The sequence below is a fragment of the Aegilops tauschii genome, chromosome 5 (assembly GCF_002575655.3).
Source record: "Aegilops tauschii subsp. strangulata cultivar AL8/78 chromosome 5, Aet v6.0, whole genome shotgun sequence".
NCBI lineage: Eukaryota > Viridiplantae > Streptophyta > Magnoliopsida > Poales > Poaceae > Aegilops > Aegilops tauschii.
In genome coordinates, this window is record NC_053039.3 from 131,729,438 (window position 1) to 131,751,783 (window position 22,346).

The 22,346-nt window shown below is 47.7% G+C and overlaps 2 protein-coding genes and 1 non-coding gene across 3 annotated transcripts; 2 read left to right on the forward strand and 1 right to left on the reverse strand.

The window, feature by feature from the left end:
- The first annotated feature begins 7,801 nt into the window (after positions 1-7,801).
- Positions 7,802-12,178, forward strand: LOC109746135 (phenylalanine--tRNA ligase, chloroplastic/mitochondrial). Its single transcript, XM_020305265.4, has 10 exons — positions 7,802-8,129; positions 8,541-8,734; positions 9,112-9,318; positions 9,400-9,517; positions 9,612-9,688; positions 9,780-9,959; positions 10,582-10,626; positions 10,997-11,101; positions 11,646-11,759; positions 11,850-12,178. The coding sequence occupies exons 1-10, from the start codon at positions 7,874-7,876 to the stop codon at positions 11,898-11,900; spliced, it is 1,347 nt and encodes a 448-aa protein (XP_020160854.1). The 5' UTR covers positions 7,802-7,873; the 3' UTR covers positions 11,901-12,178.
- A 138-nt stretch (positions 12,179-12,316) lies between these two features.
- Positions 12,317-21,171, reverse strand: LOC109746145 (uncharacterized). The gene is made up of 8 exons (XM_020305277.4): positions 20,794-21,171; positions 14,569-14,630; positions 14,252-14,488; positions 14,011-14,175; positions 13,863-13,912; positions 13,651-13,783; positions 13,207-13,244; positions 12,317-12,701 (listed from the first exon to the last, which is right to left on the reverse strand). Exons 1-8 carry the CDS (start codon positions 20,903-20,905, stop codon positions 12,605-12,607), a joined length of 894 nt encoding a protein of 297 aa, XP_020160866.1. The 5' UTR covers positions 20,906-21,171; the 3' UTR covers positions 12,317-12,604.
- A 10-nt stretch (positions 21,172-21,181) lies between these two features.
- TRNAP-AGG (transfer RNA proline (anticodon AGG)) lies at positions 21,182-21,253 on the forward strand. Its single transcript has one exon. It is a non-coding gene; the product is annotated as a tRNA-Pro (tRNA).
- The last annotated feature ends 1,093 nt before the right edge of the window (positions 21,254-22,346 follow it).

Consider the following 22,346-nt stretch of genomic DNA (forward strand, 5'->3'; position numbering starts at 1 on the left):
TTTTGCACCCGTTGTATTTGAACGTAGAGCCTATCACACCCGATCATCACGTGGTGTCTCAGCACGAAGAACTTTCGCAACGGTGCATACTCAGGGAGAACACTTATACTTTGATAATTTAGTGAAGGATCATCTTATAATGCTACCGTCAAACAAAGCAAGATAAGATGCATAAAGGATTAACATCACATGCAATCAATATAAGTGATATGATATGGCCATCATCATCTTGTGCTTGTGATCTCCATCTCCGAAACACCGTGCTTGTGATCTCCATCTCTGAAGCACCGTCATGATCACCATCGTCACCGGCGCGACACCTTGATCTCCATCGTAGCATCGTTGTCGTCTCGTCAATCTTATGCTTCTACGACTATCGCTACCGCTTAGTGATAAAGTAAAGCATTACATGGTGATTGCATTGCATACAATAAAACGACAACCATATGGCTCCCGCCAGTTGCCGATAACTCGGTTACAAAACATGATCATCTCATACAACAAATTATATCACATCATGTCTTGACCATATCACATCACAACATGCCCTGCAAAAACAAGTTAGACGTCCTCTACTTTGTTGTTGCAAGTTTTACGTGGCTGCTACGGGCTTAGCAAGAACCGTTCTTACCTACGCATCAAAACCACAACGATAGTTTGTCAAGTTGGTGCTGTTTTAACCTTCGCAAGGACCGGGCGTAGCCACACTCGGTTCAACTAAAGTGAGAGAGACAGACACCCGCCAGTCACCTTTAAGCAACGAGTGCTCGCAACGGTGAAACCAGTCTCGCGTAAGCGTACGCGTAATGTCGGTCCGGGCCGCTTCATCTCATAATACCGCTGAACCAAAGTATGCCATGCTGGTAAGCAGTATGACTTATATCGCCCACAACTCACTTGTGTTCTACTCGTGCATAGCATCAACGCATAAAACCAGGCTCGGATGCCACTGTTGGGTAACGTAGTAATTTCAAAAAAATTCCTACGCACACGCAAGATCATGGTGATGCATAGCAACGAGAGGGGAGAGTGTTGTCCACGTACCCTCGTAGACCGACAGCGGAAGCGTTATCACAACGCGGTTGATGTAGTCGTACGTCTTCATGATCCGACCGATCAAGTACCGAACGTACGGCACCTCCGAGTTCTACACACGTTCAGCTCGATGACGTCCCTCGAACTCCGATCCAGCCGAGTGTTGAGGGAGAGTTTCGTCAGCACGACGGCGTGGTGACGATGATGATGTTCCATCGACGCAGGGCTTCGCCTAAGCTCCGCAACGGTATTATCGAGGTGTAATATGGTGGAGGGGGGCACCGCACACGGCTAAGAGATCTCAAGGATCAATTGTTGTGTCTATGGGGTGCCCCCCTGCCCCCGTATATAAAGGAGCAAGGGGAAGGCAGCCGGCCAAGGGGAGAGGCGCGCCAAAGGGGGGAGTCCTACTCCCACCGGGAGTAGGACTCCTCCTTTCCTTGTGGGAGTAGGAGAAGGGAAGGGGGAAAGAGAAAGAAGGAAGGGTGCGCCCCCCTTCCCTAGTCCAATTCGGACCAGACCATGGGGAGGGGTGCGGCCACCTTTGGAGGCCTTTCTCTCCTTTCCCGTATGGCCCATTAAGGCCCAATACGAATTCCCGTAACTCTCCGGTACTCCGAAAAATACCCGAATCACTCGGAACCTTTCCGAAGTCCAAATATAGTCGTCTAATATATCGATTTTACGTCTCGACCATTTCGAGACTCCTCGTCATATCCCCGATCTCATCCGGGACTCCGAACTCCTTCGGTACATCAAAACTCAATAAAACTGTCATCGTAACGTTAAGCGTGCGGACCCTACGGGTTCGAGAACTATGTAGACATGACCGAGACACGTCTCCGGTCAATAACCAATAGCGGGACCTGGATGCCCATATTGGCTCCCACATATTCTACGAAGATCTTTATCGGTCAGACCGCATAACAACATACGTTGTTCCCTTTGTCACCGGTATGTTACTTGCCCGAGATTTGATCGTCGGTATCTCGATACCTAGTTCAATCTCGTTACCGGCAAGTCTCTTTACTCGTTCCGTAACACATCATCCCGCAACTAACTCATTAGTCACAATGCTTGCAAGGCTTATAGTGATGTGCATTACCGAGTGGGCCCAGAGATACCTCTCCGACAATGGGAGTGACAAATCCTAATCTCGAAATACGCCAACCCAACAAGTACCTTTGGAGACACCTGTAGAGCACCTTTATAATCACCCATTTACGTTGTGACGTTTGGTAGCACACAAAGTGTTCCTCCGGTAAACGGGAGTTGCATAATCTCATAGTCATAGGAACATGTATAAGTCATGAAGAAAGCAATAGCAACATACTAAACGATCGGGTGCTAAGCTAACGGAATGGGTCAAGTCAATCACGTCATTCTCCTAATGAGGTGATCCCGTTAATCAAATGACAACTCATGTCTATGGCTAGGAAACATAACCATCTTTGATTAACGAGCTAGTCAAGTAGAGGCATACTAGTGACACTCTGTTTGTCTATGTATTCACACATGTATTATGTTTCCGGTTAATACAATTCTAGCATGAATAATAAACATTTATCATGATATAAGGAAATATATAATACTTTATTATTGCCTCTAGGGCATATTTCCTTCACCACCAAAATGAGTACACAAGTTCCATAAATGCTCATTTGAACACCTCCTACATGATCATAAACAGGCATATCTTTGAAAACTACCTAAAGACATCAAACATTGATGATCTTGCTGATTTGTTTGGATAATCAGCTTCATTGGCTAGCCAGCTTGGGTTTCTTTTTGGAGCAGGCCTCTTCTCCAGCTGTTTCTTAGCAGCAGCAAGCTTCTTCTCCTCTTCTTTCTTAGCAGCAGCCAACTTCTTCTCTTCTTCTTTCCTAGCAGCAGCTTGTTTCTTCTCTTCTTCTTTCCTAGCAGCAGCTTGTTTCTTCTCTTCTTCTCTCTGTGCAGCAGCCTTTCTCTTCTCCTCTTCTTTCTTTGCAACAGCTGCCTCCCTGTCTGCTTTCTTTTGTGCCTCCTTCTTCTCTGCAGCAGCTCTTCTCTCAGCCTCTTGCTTTGCCTTTTTCTCTGCAGCTATAGTCTTCATTGTTTCTGCAATAATTTGTCTGGTCTCAGCTTGAGCTTTCTTGTTTATCTCTGCTTCTTCTTTTCTCTTGGCACTCCTCTCCAGTGCAGCCAATCTTCTTCTCTCAGCCAGTTCTGCTTTCTTCTGTGCTACCTCATGCTTCTTCCTTGTTATGTCTTGAACTTTTTTCAATTCTTCTTCCCTCCTAGAAGCAAGGATGGCTTGCTTCCTCTCCTCCAACTCCCTATCTTTCTGATTTTTCATTGCCTCCAGCTTTTGTGCCAACTCACCTGGCCTAATGGTGCTTGAGCTAGCTTGACTACCTTGACTAGCATTAGTCTGGTTGAGCATCACTTGGGCAGCAGTTAGAAACCCAGAATAAGGTAATGGCCTCTGTTGAACAACCCTTGGTGTTGGCATCTGCACAATATGTGATAAGGTAATGGCCTCTCTCAAATATATGATACTAGAAAAACAGTAAGGAAATAACAGTAATTATGCAGTAATTATACCTGGGCAACCATGTTATCCACCATAAGATCTTCTAACACAGCAGTTGGCTCTTCAACTCCCTGCAATTAGACCATGGTCAGCTGTATTGCAATCATGAATATAATGCATTTGGTTGTTAGGAGCTGCAACTCTTTATTACCTGATTTAACACTGGATCATCTTGATGTTGAGCTGTGGGTGGTACAGTGGGTGCACCATTGCCTTCATCTGGAGCTGTGGGTGCCCCACTGGGTTCACCATTGCCTCTACTATTTCCACTTGGTGGTGGAATTCCTGCCTTCAAGTATTTGCATCCAGACTTGTTGTGGTCTGGCTCACCACAATATGAATAATGCATGATTACACCATGCCTTGTGATTTTTTCCCTCCCCTTCTATGGTCAACCTCTCCAGGTGCTTGTCTTCTTGTAGTGGATGGCCTTCCTACATGCTTCTGGTACAATGGTGGCAGTATTGGGGGCCCACACATGTCCTCCCACTCTCTCCTATCTTTGCAAGGATAGATAATGCTTTCATATGCCTTCTTGAACATTTGCTTGGAGTAGCAAGGGTCTACCAGTTCAAGAGGATCAATTCTTTCATTCCTACAGCAGGCTACCACATGAGAACATGGCACCCCTGATTTCTGAATTCTTCTACAAGTGCATGTTCTCTTATGCAAGTCAACTATGTAATCTGTCCCTCTATCACCTACTAGGAAAAGACCATCACCTGAGCAATCTAGATAGCATGTGTTTGCAAACTCACTTGCTTTCTCAACTTGTTTCCTGATTTTAGGGCATATATTTCCTGGCCACTTGTCTGATTCAATCTGCTTGTTATAATGTCTGGTCATAAGCTGCCTACATATTCTGTCAACCATGGTCAGTATTGGCAGCTCCCTAGCCTCCAAAATATACCTGCAAATGTCACATTTGTTGTTCAGTACATAACCTAACCTGTTAGTAAATATTTTGGTAAGGTGTTAGCAAATAACCTAAGCATCAAAAAATGATCATGCTAACCTGTTAAAAACTTCACATATGTTGTTCAGTAATATATCACATTTTGGCAAATCTTTCTGAAAGGCTTTCACCCAAGTGTTGGGTTCCAGCTCATGAAGCCACTTGTGAGCATCTGCATTTAGTAGCTTCATTTCATCCATCCCCTTCTCATATAACTGAACTGTGTTGCTCCTTGCTATCTTACATAGTTGGTTCTTCAAAATATCCCCTTTGAAATGCTGCTGGAAGTTCTGCCACATGTGCCTCACACAAAATCTGTGTTCTGACTGAGGGAATAGTTGTTCAACTGCAGTAATGAGACCCTGCACATTGTATGAATGAAAGGCTTTTACTATAGCTACCAACAGTGACAAGTGCATGAAACAAGTACAAGATGAAGATCAACATTACCAAGTGTTACCTTTTGCTTATCTGACATGATAGTCCAGGGTTCAGTGTTGATGATGCCAAGATCCCTTTTCAGTGTGTCAAGGAACCACACCCAGTTAGGGGTGTCCTCAACTTCAACAACAACAATTGCTATTGGAAAGATGCAATTATTTGGATCCACACCAACAACTGCTAGTAGTTGACCTCTGTACCTTGTTTTTATGTGGCAGCCATCAAGAAAAATCACTGGCCTACAACCCAAAAGGAATCCTCTCTTGCAAGCATCCAGACACATGTATAGCTTGCTGAACCTTGCATTCTCACCAAGGGAAACATAAAATGATGAGCCAGGGTTGCTTCTCCTGACTTCATTAGCATAATTCCAAAGCAGCTTGTACTGCCCTTCTTCATCACCATATACTATTTTCATTGCCATCCTTCTAGCTCTCTGCAACTTCATTCTGCCTGGTGTCATATGCCATTCTTTCTGAACAACCCTAGAAAAATTCATAAGGTTCATGTCTTGATCAGCCCTGAACATCTCTAGGTACTTATGTGCTAGGAATTTAGCTGTGAAAGCCCTAATCTTCCACTTCTTGCTACATGTGTGCTCACTCACATATCTTTTCACCATGAAAGCCATAGTCCTGTTATCATATGATGCCCACAAGTACCATGTGAAGTCTTCATCACACTTTGCTTTCAATCTCTTCCTGTCATTCACAGGCAACTTGATATCAACTCTGTTCTGACATGAGTACTCTTTGATGGCAGTCCTCAACAACTCTACACTCTCAAACACCTGCCCAACATGAAACCTTGGCTTATGAAGATCATCTTCTCTGAAGGATTTGAACTTCAAATTGAGCTCTTCATCATCTGAATCAGGAGCCCACAAATCATCATTTTCTGACATGTCTTCATCAGACTGGTATGCTTCTTTCCCTTTTTGTTGATTGGTAGGAACTACTTTCTCTTTCCCTTTTTGCTTTGCTTTATCATTTGATTTCTTTTCATCTCTCTGCTCAGGTTCATCCTCATCTACATTATCTGCATACAAATCATCATCATCATCCCCTATCTCATTATCACTGTCCACAAGCATATCAGGTTCATAATCTTCATCATCACTATCACTTGCTCCATCATCTTCTTCAATTGCAGAGGTCTGCTGGTTTTGCCTAGCACTCCTCCTCATTCTCAGATTTCCACCTGCATCACCATCTAGCTCTGCATGTTCCTCATGTCTTTGATTACCATCCTCTATATTAACTGATGCCCTCTTCACAAACTCAAACTGGTTGACATCCTCCTCCTCATCACAATTAGGATACACAACTTGGATAGGAATAGGTGGCACATTTGTCTCTGCTTCATCTTCTCCATGCTCTGCCTCATCTTCTCCATGATCTGCTTCTGCTCAGCTTCTCCATGCTCTGCCTCATCTTCTCCGTAATCTGCTTCTGCCTCAGATTCTCCATGATCTGCCTCATCTTCTCCATGATCTGCTTCTGCCTCAGCTTCTCCATGCTCTGCCTCGTCTTCTCCATGATCTGCTTCTGCCTCAGCTTCTCCATGCTCTGTCTCCGCCTCAGCATTCTCTGCATTCTCTGCATTGCTATGAACTCTTCTTGTTGGGCTGAAAACTGGAGGCAGAGTAGCTCTTGGATGATTCAGAACATCATCCTCACTAAGGTTTGCACAGAAGCTATCATCATGATCCAAATAGATATTGAAAAAGTGATGACCAATATCAAGAAACATGAGCATTCTGGCAGCCTGTTCATCATCAGTAATTGCCCTGAGACCATTTGTGCTAAGTGTGAGGATGGGGACACAGTAGAAAACCTTAACCCTCCCTGCCATCTCATAACCTATTTCTTCCACCAGATTTTCAATCATAATAGGAGACCAGGTGACCCTTTCCACTTGATCATACCAAATGGCACGTCCATCAACATAAGAACGATTCGTGCCTTGGCCAACAAAAAATCCACCATGGTTGATCTGCACCGAAAAATTGCTGCTTCGACGACCTGACAGAACAACAACAGCAGTATATGCATCACAATCAATGATATCTTCAATTTGGTAACTTCTCAAAAACCCTTAGCCCCTATTCCCTTAACCCCCCAATTCCTGACTGAAAACCCTAGAACACTCGGTCCTACCTAGCAACTAGAACACATCTAAGATGGCAATGCGGCCCTAAAAGGAGGTCTTTTGACGATCAAAACGCACAAAAAGGCTCGGGTTCCATGGGGGCGGAAACTTACTGTACAGAGGGGGTGGCGCCCCTTCCGCGCGACGAACATGGGCCATCCCCGATGCCTCCGGCGAGAAGAACACGCGCGGCGGCGCCGCCCGTGCAAGCGCTGACGAGCTCCACGCCTCAGCTCGCCTGCACCGTCGGGGGCGGCGTCGCCTATGCAGCAGCCGCTCCCCTGTTTCTAATCGAAGACGAAGAGGCGACGTGACTGGAGGAGGGGTGAATGGGTGGATTTCACGGTGGCCAGGGGCTAAATGCAAAAGAGCAACGACGACGCCTCCACGGTTCGCCACCTGGCCTGGACGACCGGTCAACACGTGGTCAACAGCGCTGTACCCACCGTGTACGTGCTACAGTGACTGTATTTTCACGTCACATCGTATTGAGTGACCGTATCGAGCGTATTTCTAAGTTCAGTGAGCGTATCGTGCTTCGGTCGCAACTATAATAACCATGAGCGTATTTATCTCAAGCCTTAAACCACACTCTATTCTCTTCCTTTTAACGCTCCCCTTATCTTAACCCTCGCTCTCCTCTCCCCTGTGTCTTCGTCCCCCTTTCGCTTTCGCTCTCCCACCCGGAAAAACCACGCGACAATCCGGCCAACGCAGCCATGCGCCCGCTTATCCGAACCGCCTGCCTCCGCGCTCGTGTGCGCGCCATGGCCACGCTTCCCACCACCGCCGCCTTCTCCTCCACACGCGCCCCTTCCCCATGCCCCTCTCCTTCGCGCGCCCGTCGCCTGCTCTTCGCCGCCCGCTTCCTCCCCTCCGCGCCGCCGCCGCCGGCAGGGGCACGGGCGTTCCGTACGTCCGCGGCTGCCGCGGAGGCCGCCGTAGAGGTGGGCGGCGTCAAGATCGCGCGAGAGGGTGAGTTCTCATGTCCCTGTTGCCGGCGGGATCTTGGCCTCGGAGGAGGAGGGTTCTAGAATTTGGCAGTGGGGAGAGAGGTTTTTAGGCTTGGTTAACTTTGGCTGCTGGCATTGTTCCGCACTGGACCTTTTCTCTTCTTTTTTTAACATGACCAGGCATAAAATTAGTCTTAGAATGGGATTTAGGAGGAAGGTGAAGTTGATACGCCTAGTGCTCACATTCTTCCGGAGCTTACCGGCAGTATAAGTGCTGCGCTGTCACTCGAGCGTTGGGTTCCGAAATGGCATGTCATTGATTGTGGTGCTAATATCCCAATGGAATTTGGCGGGGAGTTAAATCGCAATGTATCACAGCGCCGTGTCAAGTCTCAAGCTAGCAGGCGCTGATTTGTCTCGATGTCCTTTGTAGATGTCGTCAAGGAGGATGACCCGACGAACAATGTGCCAGACACCATTTATTCAAAAATTGGTCTTCAGCTGCACAGGAGGGATAACCACCCTCTAGGGATTCTCAAGAATACTATCTACGATTACTTTGACAAAAGTTTTCCTGGCCAGTTTGTCAAGTTCGATGACCTCTGCCCTCTTGTTTCTACTAAGCAGGTATGATCTACCAATAGCTTATTGCGTATATTAGCTTGAATATAAAAGCTGAATGTGAGCTAAGAAGACCCTACATTTTTATGGTAATCACTTAAGCATGGTGCAGCACTTGTGACTAACTAAGGGCAATTCTAATTATATGGTCAAATGAAACCTGGCACTTGGGGTGGAAAAGAGTGTGAGAGGAAAAAACGCTAAGATTCAAGATTGTGCAAGAGTCCAATTGATTGTTCCTTTGCTCTCCTGCTGTCCTCCCTTTTCTAGTGAACGGACACTTAGTTGCTGTGTGCTGGTTCTCCAGATTAATAAATCTACAACTAAAACCAACTATGGTTGTTCTTACCTTCTCACTGACCTTGAGGTGGTGCATTCTGCAGAACTTTGATGATGTCTTGGTCCCTGCCGACCATGTAAGCCGGAGTTACAATGACACATACTATGTCGATTCTCAAACAGTCTTGAGGTGTCATACCAGCGCTCATCAAGCAGAGCTGCTAAGAGAAGGGCATAGACACTTTCTTGTAATTGGAGATGTTTATCGTAGGGATTCTATTGATTCAACTCATTACCCTGTCTTCCATCAGGTAACTGTATTTCCCAGATTGTACTTAAATGTTTTCAAAACAAGATATGTTATGAATTCTATTGATCTTTCACGCATACAGATGGAAGGCTTTCGTGTCTTCTCTCCAGATGACTGGTCAGGCTCCGGCATGGATGGGACAGCATATGCAGCTACAGACCTCAAGAAAACACTGGAAGGCTTGGCAACACATTTATTTGGTAAAAAATGCGTTGGCTTGCTCCTTGTCATCAAAGGAAATGATAAAATAGCTTCACATGTCAGCTAAACTAGATAATAATATGTTGTGTGCAGGTGCTGTGGAGATGCGCTGGGTTGATACTTACTTCCCATTCACCAACCCATCCTTTGAACTCGAAATATATTTCCAGGTTTGTTGTAGTAAGTGAATTGAAGTAAAACATGTTACACAACTTGTGTCGACATGATGCCTGGTCTGAAAGAACTGTATCACCTTTGCAGGGTGACTGGTTGGAAGTTTTGGGATGTGGGGTCACTGAACAGGAAATTTTAAAAAGCAATGGTAGGACAGATCATGTTGCATGGGCCTTCGGACTAGGCTTGGAGCGACTAGCAATGGTCCTCTTTGATATTCCAGATATTCGACTGTTCTGGTCAAATGATCAGCGGTTCACATCCCAGGTATTGCTGCTACTATTGGATTGTTGGTTATCTCACTATGTTCACATATTAAACAAATACTGCATACTGCTGAGCCACAAATCGTGTGAAAAGTAATTGTCGATGTTGAAGCAATATAGCCTCTTAATCTATCTCTGTCCTCTGACTTATGTGCTGATCTATTCAACAGAGCTCATCTTTCTGTGCCACCCCCTTTGATCTCTAGGATTACTAATTTACTGTATTTATAGATTATAAATTTCGGAAGACCGAGTGTTTGATCTCTAAATGAAAATCATGATAGTGTTGAGTTACTAGTACTAAACTTGAAATTCTGATGTGAAGAACTTGTGCTTTCTATTTCTAAGAGTTTCGCAAGAACAACTTATGTTTCGTAATGAGTGTTTAACACTTGACATAATAACTGATATGTTTGTTCCTGAGTTCTGACATATGCTCAAAACTCAGGTTACTCTCTTTATTTCAGTTGGTATACCTCTGGGCCATCTCTTTAGTCCTATTGCAGTAATATCAGAAAATTTAGTTAACAGAACAAAACTTTGTCCATAACTCTATGCTGAACTGATTTTCTTCATATGCACACTTTCAACTTTATGGCTAAGATTGTATTGTTATTATCCAGTTCTCTAAAGGCAAGCTTGGGGTCAAGTTCAAGCCATTCTCGAAGGTATGCAATATCATATACCACGTGTATCTGTATATCATCCGTAGATAAAATTAATTTGTTCTAGTATAAGAGTGGTTCTGCATCTTGCGAAATGCTAGAATGTCACTAGGATGCTGAAGATAATTGCTCCCATCTGGTTGAGCTCATTTGACTATGCAAAGCATGCCCACTGGAACAAATTAAACCAAATCTTTGTGCATCCATTAGTTTGGATCATCTAGCATTAGAATTTGCAGCTTAGATTGTTTGTGTCATCCATCTAATGGGTAAATATGGTTAAATTTGTATTAAGAATGTATCCTGATATGATTTGCATTGATTGATTTGTATTCATCAAGCCACCCTAGCTGACCTTTTTTCTGTTCCACAGTTTCCACCCTGTTACAAGGATATGAGTTTCTGGATAAATGATGAATTTACAGAGAACAATTTATGTGAGGTTGTCAGAGGAATTGCTGGAGATCTTGTAGAGGAGGTATGCACTCTGATTTGGACGCATGGCTGTAAATCGAATTTGTGTTAAGCACTTGCCATGTTCAAAATTTCTTAGTGAGATAACCAACAATTACTTGTCACACAATTTGTGGCTCAGTAGTATGCAGTATGCAGTATTTCTGTAGTAAGTGGTACTCCAAAGAGTAGCATAACATAGCTCCAAATTAGACGAGAATTTGATCTAGTCTCTGCAAGCTTATGGCAGCCTTGCTTTGTACTCTATCCGGCAATGGTTTAGTTAGTGCCAGACTTTCCTTGCATTGTTTGTAGCTCCTCCTGCTAGTATGGTACATTACGGTTCTAGTTCATTTCCATGGGCCCCAACTCTTGTCAGTGTCCACAACTCCACGTAACATGCATACCTATAGGCAAACTCTTTCGCTGTTTAATCTCTATCTTAAAATGTTAGCGGTGATTGTTGGGAGCCTAAGCTTCTTTATCTAGTGTTACCAGTTTGTGGTATCATGGAATTTGATAGGTCCATATCTCGCTCAATCTAAAGGGCTGTTTTTTTTGTTTTACAGGTAAAACTAATAGACAATTTCACAAACAAGAAAGGCATGACGAGTCATTGCTACAGGATAGCCTATAGGTCAATGGAACGGTCACTCACAGACGAGGAGATCAACGACATGCAGGTACGTGCAACCGAGTTACATTATACTATGATTTTTAAGTGCTGTCTTGATTTGATCGGATTCTGATCTTAACTACAATTTGGGTTGCAGTGGAACGTGAGAGAAGAGGTGAAAAGTAAATTGAGAGTTGAGCTGAGATAAAACGGAGCTGGCTCACGTGTTCTTTGTATGTAAATTTATTGAGAAGTTTATTAATATATGGAGAAGTGGGGGCCATTTTGTTCTTGTAATAACCCACATCTTGTCTCTCTTTTTTTATGAAGGAGAAAAACCCCTTCGCATAGTTAGCACGTTCATTTTGCTGGATTCCAGCCATTTGAAGATAATTATCCATTGCTCAGTTCTGATTTACACTGATATTTGGCAGACCGAACTTGATGAACAGCATTTTCCCACTAGTTATCTTTTCTTCCTTGGTACATTGTTTATCTAGGCACTGATTGTACTGTGTACTGTCATGCAGTTTGGCATTAATGATCCATTTTTTAATACAAATAAAATCATGATCTCTCATGACAAAAACACCATCTGGATATAAAATTGCAGTCTGAAGAACATAAACGATGTGAAGCTCAGACTGAAAATCAGAAATGGAGAGTAACATTATTCTGTCCTCGCTACTTTGTGACCTGAAGCGAAAATCTGATCAGTAACAAGTAGTACAGGCTAACCATTAAAGCAGCCCATGCTAAAAATTTATCCTTTCAAAAATCAGTACTTCAATTCTGACAGACCCTCATGATTTTCCTTTGCCATGAATGTGGAAAGAAATGCTGATAAAGAGTAAAATATGCTCTTCAACTTGTCAAATATTGAACTGTATTTTTCTTCAATCTCATGCGGTACTAAATAGCAGACATTCCAGCGAGTTCCCGCAGCTTCTCGCACGCGACGAAAGTGATAGCTGTTTGAGGGCCCAACCTTGCGAAGGTGGCAAACCCACTGAAATTTTTGCAGAGTTTGTTAGGAAATCACAGTGGAAGAGGCTCAAATAGAAACTAATCCGAATGGATCGATTCAATCTGTAGTAGCTGTAAATCCCGTTATAATGTTTCAATGTAAAAAATGACGATAACTAGAGCTTTGGATTGTGGTTCATATAATCATATCCTACTGATCTTTAACTAGTTGCCGTTTTCATAAGTATACTGGTAAAGTTTATATTTATCATTTATTTTTCTCTCAAGAGTTGCAAATGATTTAACAAAATAGCATGATCAAGACTTGTTGAATAAAGCAAAAAAATTATATATACTCCCTCCGTTTCTAAATATAAGTCCTTTTAGAGATTTCGATATGGACGACATACGGATGTATATAGACATGCTTTAGAGTGTAGATTCACTCATTTTGCTCTGTATGTAGTCCAAATTGGAATCTCTAAAAAGACTTATATTTAGGAACGGAGGGAGTATATATGTTATTTACGAAGTCCTCAGTTCCTCACCCTTTATAAAGTGCTTTTACACCCTCTGTCAGGACAACCTGTGAACCAAGAAAAGAATGTATAAGATACATTAGCTGCTTAAGATTTGAGATCTGTGACCTCCAAATAAATGAAAGCATTTTTCTTTACACTTAATTCCCAACATAAACTATAGACATGGCATGGGGTTCTAGAAAATGTGAATCCTCTTATAGTTGGTGGGAATAACTTTCTATATTCCTGTTTTGAATAGAGTGCCAATTGTTGGTACTCTGTAAAATTAATGCATTTCTACTCTTCAAATATGCTCCTTTTCTCATATTGCGCCAACTACTATCTACTAACCGTGCAATTTGGTGCTATGTTAAGCGATTAAATTTAATATTATTTACCAAAGATTTCCAATTTCATTCACGGACGCACACTTCAAAATACAAATTCATAGCTAAGAATGAAGATTAACACCTGGTAAGCACAATGGAAACCATTCCTGTATACTCTGGCACCTTTGGACTCCCGTTGCAGCATTAGCCTTGTTTTGATCATGTCAATAGGTGCAGTCACAAGTGTACCAGCCGTTCCAGCGATGCAGCTCGACCTTTCAGCCACAGAAAAATAGCTATCAACATATTTCATCCAAGTATAGGCAACAAAATGCAGGACAAATTTCACAGTACATGAGATGTAATTGAAAACCTTCTTCAAGTGGCGTCCACATCAGTAAGACCTAAAGTTAGTAAAGAAGAAAATTCAGTGGTGGCTCAATTAGTAGTACATGCGACAATCATTCCTTTCAATCAAAAGACAACAAAAAATGGTGTATACCTGTTTGGCCTCATCATAAGTTGCCATTTGTGATGCCGTGAGGCAGCCTGCTCTCACCATAGCTGGGCCAACTCCTTTCCAAAGCGCTTTGACTCCTTCCTCTGATACAATTTCCCTCATCACTCCAATTGTACTAATTCTGCTTGTACTCATCTGTGACCTCACCTATAGGATGTGCCCAGATCAAAATCAAGTCCATAAAACTATTTCATACTTTGAATTAAGTATCACAATATTGTACCTTTAAAACCTCCATCGGATTTGTCAATGCAGTTGCTAGGGCACCAGCAACTACTCCCGATGCAAATTTAAAAGCAAAGTTTGTTGAACCAAATGCGTAGCTGCAGACATGTTTGCAGGGCTCGTACAATCCTAATCGAAGGCCACCATAGATGAGGGATCTAGTCAATGCTGGTGCAAATCCCAGATAGAGTGATCGAGGCCCTTCCCTTTCCACCATTTGTGTAAATATTGCCCCCTGATAGGTTTCACTAAAACTATTAAATTTAGCATTAATAGGTGATACATAGATGATGCCACACCTGAGGCTGTGCTTACCATTCCAACTAAGTTTCCTCTTTGCCCAGCAAGCTGCATTTGGAGTCTAATTTTGATAACGTCTGCAAGATGAAAATGATGGTACATATATAAAGGGTTTCTTATTTCTTGGAGAAACAAATATACATAAAAGAGTGGCCATCCTTTTACAGCGTTATCATTTAGCAGCATATCAATAAACAATTCACTGTTATCAATTTTCAATCCAGGTGCTACTTGACAAATATCTCCAAAAAATCACAACAAATCTGGAGCATGCGACCTCCTTAGTTTTGGTCAAACCAATATATGTTTAATTTGCTTTGGCTCCACATCCATATGTCCCCTTTTGTTTGCTGATGTTAACCATTATCCACTATGGTCCCGACAAAAAGGCTCATTTGTCGCATTCTGTTTTTTGGTATCAAACCCTACTAAATGTTTGAATGGGGAAATACACCAAGCCAAGAATTTAAACTGATTAGGAGAAGTAATAAGCATAGACAGCATATAATACATGCATTCCATTCAAATACATGTCTCATCTATATCAACATATAGACCATCATCCATGAGGACAGATATTCCCAAAGCACAGATTATCATGTGCTATGATGGATGAGTGTTAGACTGTATAGTAGGCCGAAGTGTACGCTCTCTGTATAGACCCATGCGTACACGATCGTGCTCTAGTCCGTGTAGCCCGATCGTGGCGCACGTCGGTAGTGCGGCACCCCATGATCTCCCTCAGGCAGTGGCCTTGTAACTGTACATATACCCCTGCCGATGAATGAATCAGTGTGGTGTGCTTTCTCCCTAAACTTCTCTCTAAACATGGTATCAGATACTCCCGTCTTGCTCAACCCATCCGCGCACGACACCGATTCCGCTTCCGCTCCTATGGCGCCCGCCGGCGACGCCGATCCGCTCCACGCCGTTCCCCTCGCCAACGCGCCTCCTGCTACTGGTGGTGACACCGCCCCGGCTGCGCCAGCTGCTTCAGCGCTCCCACCGGCGCCCGCACTCCCCGCGGCCCGTGTGGCTCCAGTTGCTGCCCCGGCACCCACCTTCCCTTCGTCGATCCTACAGACGGTGGACATCCGTCGCCACGTTCCCGTCACGCTGGACCTCCTCGCCGGCAACTACTCGCAGTGGTGCCGCCACTTCGACACCGTCATCGGCATGTTCGGCCTTCGTGATCACGTCGACCCCGAGGCTGTTTCTCGCCTCGACAACCCGGAGTGGCTGATGGCTGACCACGTCGTGGTGCACTGGCTCTACACCACCATCTCGCCGGAGCTCCTCGACGCCGTCATGCAGCCCGACGACACCGCGCTCACCGTCTGGGCCGCCGTCGACGGCATTTTCCGCGACAACCAGCTCGCCCGCGCGGTCTACGTCGACGCCGAGTACCACGCGCTCGTCCAGGGCGACCTCACCATCATGCAGTACTGCACACGCCACAAGGCGTTCACTGACTGCGTGATCTTGGCCAGGGCTTGACGGAGACGCGCCAAGTCTTCCACCTGCTTCGAGGGCTCAACCGCCAGTTTCACGCCGTGATTCCTCATATCACGTCCCAGGTTCCGCTGCCCTCATTCCTTCAGGTCCGCTCTTTTCTTCTTCTCAAAGAGCACCGTGCCGAACAGACGGCGCGCCTTCAGTCAGCCCACGCCATGATCGCGGGCGCGGCACCGCCCCGCCAGCACCCGCCCCGCAGCAGCCGCCTACTCCGGTCACCGACGCCTCGCGTGGGCGCGGGCGTGGACGCCGCCGCGGACGCGGCAACGGCCAGCCCCCCTCGCCGGCCTCCTCTTCGCCACGGCCACCGACCATGCCCGCTCCAGCGCCCGGGGCCAACTCCTGGACCGGTCTCGTCCAGGCCTGGCCAATGGCCTGGCGCGCCCCTGACTCTGGCGTCCTCGGGCCGCGGCCTGGCACGCCCCATCAGCAGGCTATGATGGCTGCACCGACCATGCCCATGCCTTCTCCGTACGGCTACGGTGCTCCGCGCGCTCTGCCGGGCTATGGCGCTCCCGGCGCGCTCCCTGGCCATGGTCCGCCTGCTGGCTACGGGCACGCCGGGGCGAGCTCGTCGTCCTCACCGGTTCCTGCCTGGGACATGGCCTCGCTGCAGGCCGCGCTTCACAGCGCCACCGCCGGGCCGTCGTCTTCCGGCACTTCCCAGGAATGGTACCTCGACTCTGGGGCCGCGTCGCACATGTCATCCTCGCCTGGTAATCTCCTTTCCGCCCACCCTTATACCTCTGACTCCCGCGTCATCGTCGGTAGTGGTGAGTGCCTGCCAATCACCCATATTGGCACTGGCTCTCTCATTGCTGGCACGTCACCCCTTCCACTCCGCAATGTTCTAGTTTGTCCATCTCTCGTTAAGAACCTTCTTTCTGTCCGTCAACTATGTCGTGACAATCCCGTTTCTGTCGAATTTGACATTTTTGGCTTCTCTGTAAAGGACCTTCGAACCAAGGCGGTGATCCTCCGATGTAACTCCGGCGGCGATCTCTACTCTGTGGGCCGTCCCTCGTCTTCCTCCTCACGGTGGTTTGCTGGCGCTGTCACGATCGATCTCTGGCACCAGCGACTTGGGCACCCCGGGCACGCGTCGTCAGCAGCTCTTCCCCTTGAGTTCACCAAGTCCACGCCGCATGTATGCCATGCATGTCGCGTTGGCAAGCACATCCGTCTCCCGTTTGAGTCTTCTAGCAGTCATAGCATGTTTCCTTTTCAACTCTTGCATCTTGATGTATGGACTTCACCTATTGTAAGCATATCTGGCTATCAGTATTACTTGGTTATCCTCGATGATTACACGCATTACGTCTGGACCTTTCCCCTCAAGCACAAGTCTGAAATGTTGCAGATCCTTGTCGAGTTTTTTGCTTATGTTCAGACGCAATTTCAGTTGCCCATCTTTGCTTTACAAACTGATAACGGGCGCGAGTTCGACAACGCTGGGGTGCGCTCGCTTCTTGCTCGCCACGGCGCTCACTTTCGCCTCACCTGTCCATACACTAGCCAACAGAACGGCAAGGCTGAGCGTGCCCTCCGCACGCTCAACGACGGCGTTCGTGCCCTGCTTGTTCATGCCTCCATGCCCGCCCGCTTCTGGGCCGAGGCACTCAGCGCTTCCACCTATCTTCTGAACCGTAGACCATGCCGTTCCAGCTCACCACGCTCACCCCATGAGCTTTTGCTCGGCGTGCCCCCTGACTACACACTTCTTCGTGTCTTCGGATGCTTGTGCTACCCGAATCTCACCGCCACCACCCGACACAAGCTTGACCACCGCTCCACGGCCTGTGTGTTTCTTGGGTATCCTCCGGATCATCGCGGCTACAGGTGCTTTGATCCCGTTTCACGGCGCGTCTTCACTTCCCGGCATGTGGTCTTTCATGAGACGGTGTTCCCCTTTGCCAAAGCCTCACCCGGTGCCACCACTCCGCTGCCACTTCCTGCAAGCTCGCCGCCAGTTTTGCAGGTCCCGATTCACGTCGGGAGGCCTGAAGTGCCTGCGCCACCGTCTACTTCTACTACGGCGACGCGATCATCACTGGACGCCCCGAGCGCGCCCAGTACGCCCCGCTCGCGATCCACAGCGCACGCCCGCTCTTCATCGACCAGCGCGGCCAGTGGATTGGCGGCGGGGGGCTCTGCCTCGAGCGCGCCCTCGCCCTGCGTCCCATAGCGGTGGGTTCTTCTGTCGACAGCTCCACCTCGTCCATCAGCTCGCCCTGCTCTTCACCGCCATTCGCTGCTTTGTCTCCACCGACTGCTCCACGACAGATGGTGACGCGCGCTCAGCGTGGCATTTTCCGGCCCAATCCTCGGTACTATGACGCCTCCACTGTCGTTGCGTCGCCGACGATCTCTCCGGTTCCCGCTTCTGTCCGTGCTGCTACTCGCGATCCACAGTGGCTCGCCGCCATGCGCGACGAGTACGACGCGCTCGTCCGGAACAGGACATGGGAGCTGGTGCCGCGTCCTGCCCGCGCTAACCTCATCACCGGCAAGTGGATTTTCAAGCACAAACTCAACGCCGATGGCTCCCTCGCCCGCTACAAGGCGCGCTGGGTCGTCCGCGGTTTTCGTCAACGCGCCGACGTCGACTATGGAGAGACCTTCTCGCCCGTCGTCAAGCCTGCTACGATCCGCACTGTGCTGACTTTGGCTGCGTCGCGCGGCTGGCCAGTCCACCAGCTCGACGTCTCCAATGCGTTCTTGCATGGGCACCTGGAGGAAGAGGTCTATTGTCTCCAACCCGCCGAGTTCGTCGACCCCGAGCGACCGCATCATGTCTGTCGCCTCTCCAAGTCGTTGTACGGCTTGAAGCAGGCGCCCAGGGCGTGGTTCCTCCGCTTCGCCGGCTACCTCAAGACGATTGGCTTCACCGCCACCCGCTCCGACTCCTCCCTGTTCACGTTTCGACACGGCACGGACACGGCCCTTCTTCTACTTTACGTAGATGATATCGTGCTCACCGCGTCGACTCCGGCAGCTCTTCACCGCATCATCGCCAGCCTCACCCGCGAGTTCATGATGAAGGACCTTGGTCCTCTCCATTTCTTCCTCGGCATCCAAGTCACGCGGACGCCTGCTGGCTTCTTCCTCTGCCAGCACCAGTACGCCGAGGACGTCCTGGATCGTGCTGGCATGGACACGTGCCGTCCGTCTCCGACGCCGATCGACACCAAGAGCAAACTTCCCGCTGCTGATGGCCCGCGCGTTGAGGATGCGTCCGCCTACCGCAGCATCGCCGGCGCGCTCCAGTACCTCACCATCACGCGACCGGAGATCTCCTACGCCGTCCAGCAGATATGCTTGCATATGCATGATCCGCGTGAGTGTCACCTTGCGCTGATCAAGCGTGTGCTCCGCTATGTCCGCGGCACTCATCATTTGGGGCTCCACCTCCGCGCCTCGGCTGTCTTGGACCTCCGCGCCTTCACCGACGCAGTTTGGGCCGGCTGCCCCGACACACGCCGCTCCACCTCCGGGTTCTGCGTCTACCTTGGCGACGCCCTTGTTTCCTGGTCGTCCAAGCGCCAGGCCACTGTCTCGCGCTCCAGCGCCGAGGCGGAGTACCGCGGCGTTGCCAACACTGTGGCGGAGTGCGTCTGGCTTCGACAACTCCTCGGCGAGCTCTTCACACCGGTGCACAAGGCGACGCTCGTCTACTGCGACAATGTGTCCGCGGTGTACCTCTCGGCCAACCCCATCCACCATCGCCGCACCAAGCATGTGGAGCTGGACATCCACTTCGTGCGCGAGCGTGTGGCCCTTGGCGAGTTCAGAGTTCTTCACGTCCCCACGCGCCAGCAGCTCGCCGACATTATGACCAAAGGATTGCCATCGGATGTCTTCTCTGATTTCCGGTCCAGTCTTTGCGTCGCTGCCGCCGACGTCACGACTGCGGGGGGGTGTTAGACTGTATAGTAGGCCGACGTGTACGCTCTCTGTATAGACCCATGCGTACACGATCGTGCTCTAGTCCGTGTAGCCCGATCGTGGCGCACGTCGATGGTAATGCGGCACCCCATGATCTCCCTCAGGCAGTGGCCTTGTAACTGTACATATACCCCCTGCGGATGAATGAATCAGTGTGGTGTGCTTTCTCCCTAAACTTCTCTCTAAACAATGAGCACTTTTCAACCCAGCCTGTTGTGCTGGGAGAACTATACCTTAACCTAATTCAATTAAAAAAAAACTGTTGTTTTACTGACACGGCTATTTCCTACAGGGAAAATATCCCAAGCTTCTATCTACTTAAACATAGTTTCCAGTTCCACCACACATAACGATTCATTGCAAATCAGATGAGCTTTTCTTTGGAAAGAGCTGCTAATTTTTCATTGAGTCTTAGGGTACAAAAAGGCGCATCTCGACACTGCACGGCACTGCGGCTCAATGGAGACAGATGCCTACTCTCTCGATGTTATGTAGCGAGCACGTGGCATCACCCGGCATTTTGCCTCATCCTTTCAACTTGTGGCCTTGGTCATCTCCTTTCCTTTGAAGAGGCGGTGGCAAACGGTAGAATCTGTCGCCCAGCTTCTCAGCCAACAAATGTTTAGTACTGATGGACGCAAGTAAAACTAAGCCTGAACTATGACCCAAAATTCGTATGCCTGTGACAGATTACGGCAAGGTACTAGCAAATCTGTTTTCCCCACCAAACCAACCCGATATATACCAGTTAACAGCAGCGTGCAGGAGCAATTGGCTGACCGAGCGGATGCGTGACGGCGGTGGCGACGGCGACGGCGGCGCCGCTGGTACCGAACTGGTACAGAGCGTAAGGCGCCGCCCCCCGGGGCGGTGAGCGTGCGTCTCCGGACATCGGCGATGCCACTCCTCTCGGCGCCGGATCCTCCTGGCCTAGTCGCGCGGGACGGAGAAACAGGGAGACGAAGCGATCAAGCAGATGGAGGGGGGAAACAAGATTTGAACTCGGGACGGAGGGAGTCGGGTATATATTCTTCTTGCAATTCCTGCTCCGGCTCTCGTGGGGGTGAGCGGAAGAACTATCGCCTGAATCACCACAGGGCGACAATTAGATTGTGCAATCGGTCTGAGTTAAAGATGTAAAAGATTCCTTCCTGTTACTATCAACAAAGGGCATTTGGTCTAGTGGTATGATTCTCGCTTAGGGTGCGAGAGGTCCCGAGTTCAATTCTCGGAATGCCCCAATTTTTCTCTTCTTTTGATTTGTTTTTTTATGTATTATGTCTTCTTTCTCTATTTTTGACTTATCTCTTTTGTTTTTTTTATTTTGACAACTTCTTTTGATTTTTTATGTATTATGTCTTCTTTCTCTATTTTTGACTCTTTTTGCGAGAGAAATTTCCAATCTATTCATTAAGCATGGTAGTACAGAGAACATAAGAGGTAATAAAAATTACAACCGGGTCTACGGACCACCTAGCGACGACTACAAGCACTGGAGCGAGCTGAAGGTGCGCCGCCGTCATCGCCCCTCCATCACCGGAGGCGGGCAAACCTTGTTGTAGTAGACAGTCGGGAAGTCGTCGAACTAAGGCCCCAAAGGACCAGCACACCAGAGCAGGAACCATCGCCGTTGAAGAGAGTTGTAGATCGGAAAGATCAAACCTGAAACCACACGAACGAAGACGAACAAAAACTGGATCCAAATAGATCCACCGAAGACCAGCACCGACCGAATCCCAGGAGATCCGACAAAGACACAGCTCCACAAATCCTTCGACAACGCTATTAGCACCATCGGGACGGGGATAGGACATGGGAGACATTATTGCTACCGAGGGACATCGCCGCCGCCACACAGCCCCAACCAAGACATTCAACCTAGCAAAAACGAGAACGGGGTCCCTCCCGTCGGCGAGGGGCCGAGATCCTCCGCACCTCCACAGGCCAAAGGCCATCGGAAGCGGGGCGGATCTGCGGCGGCGCCGACGGGAGGAGGAAGGGGACTTTTCTTGAGAAGAAGTAAAGACTTTGTTGCTTTGCAATGTGAAAATACCTCTATTTTTACTTATCTCTTTGTTTTTTATTTTGACAATCATCTTCTCCTTTATTCATTCATAAGGATCGTACCATCGCTTATAATAAGAGGAATAACCACATTCAGGGCGGTGTCCTTCCAGATATTTGGAGGAGAAAAATCTAGCTATCCTAGCCAGTTCATGAGCTACTTGATTTCTTTAGCTATTCTAGCCAGTTCATGAGTTACTTGATTTCTTTCTCTGTTACAATGATCCTAGATGGCACGAGTAAAGTCAAGCAACATAAAATACTAGTCA

Bases quoted from the DNA above. Each gene is read 5' to 3' on its own strand.
- LOC109746135 (XM_020305265.4), top strand. From the start codon at position 7,874: ATGCGCCCGCTTATCCGAACCGCCTGCCTCCGCGCTCGTGTGCGCGCC. The intron at 8,735-9,111 runs GTATGATCTACC...TGCATTCTGCAG, and splicing joins CTCTTGTTTCTACTAAGCAG to AACTTTGATGATGTCTTGGT. The intron at 9,319-9,399 runs GTAACTGTATTT...TCACGCATACAG, and splicing joins ATTACCCTGTCTTCCATCAG to ATGGAAGGCTTTCGTGTCTT.
- LOC109746145 (XM_020305277.4), bottom strand. From the start codon at position 20,905: ATGTCCGGAGACGCACGCTCACCGCCCCGGGGGGCGGCGCCTTACGCT. The intron at 14,489-14,568 runs GTAAGCACAGCC...GAAACCTATCAG, and splicing joins GAGGAAACTTAGTTGGAATG to GGGGCAATATTTACACAAAT. The intron at 14,176-14,251 runs GTACAATATTGT...CACATCCTATAG, and splicing joins ATCCGATGGAGGTTTTAAAG to GTGAGGTCACAGATGAGTAC.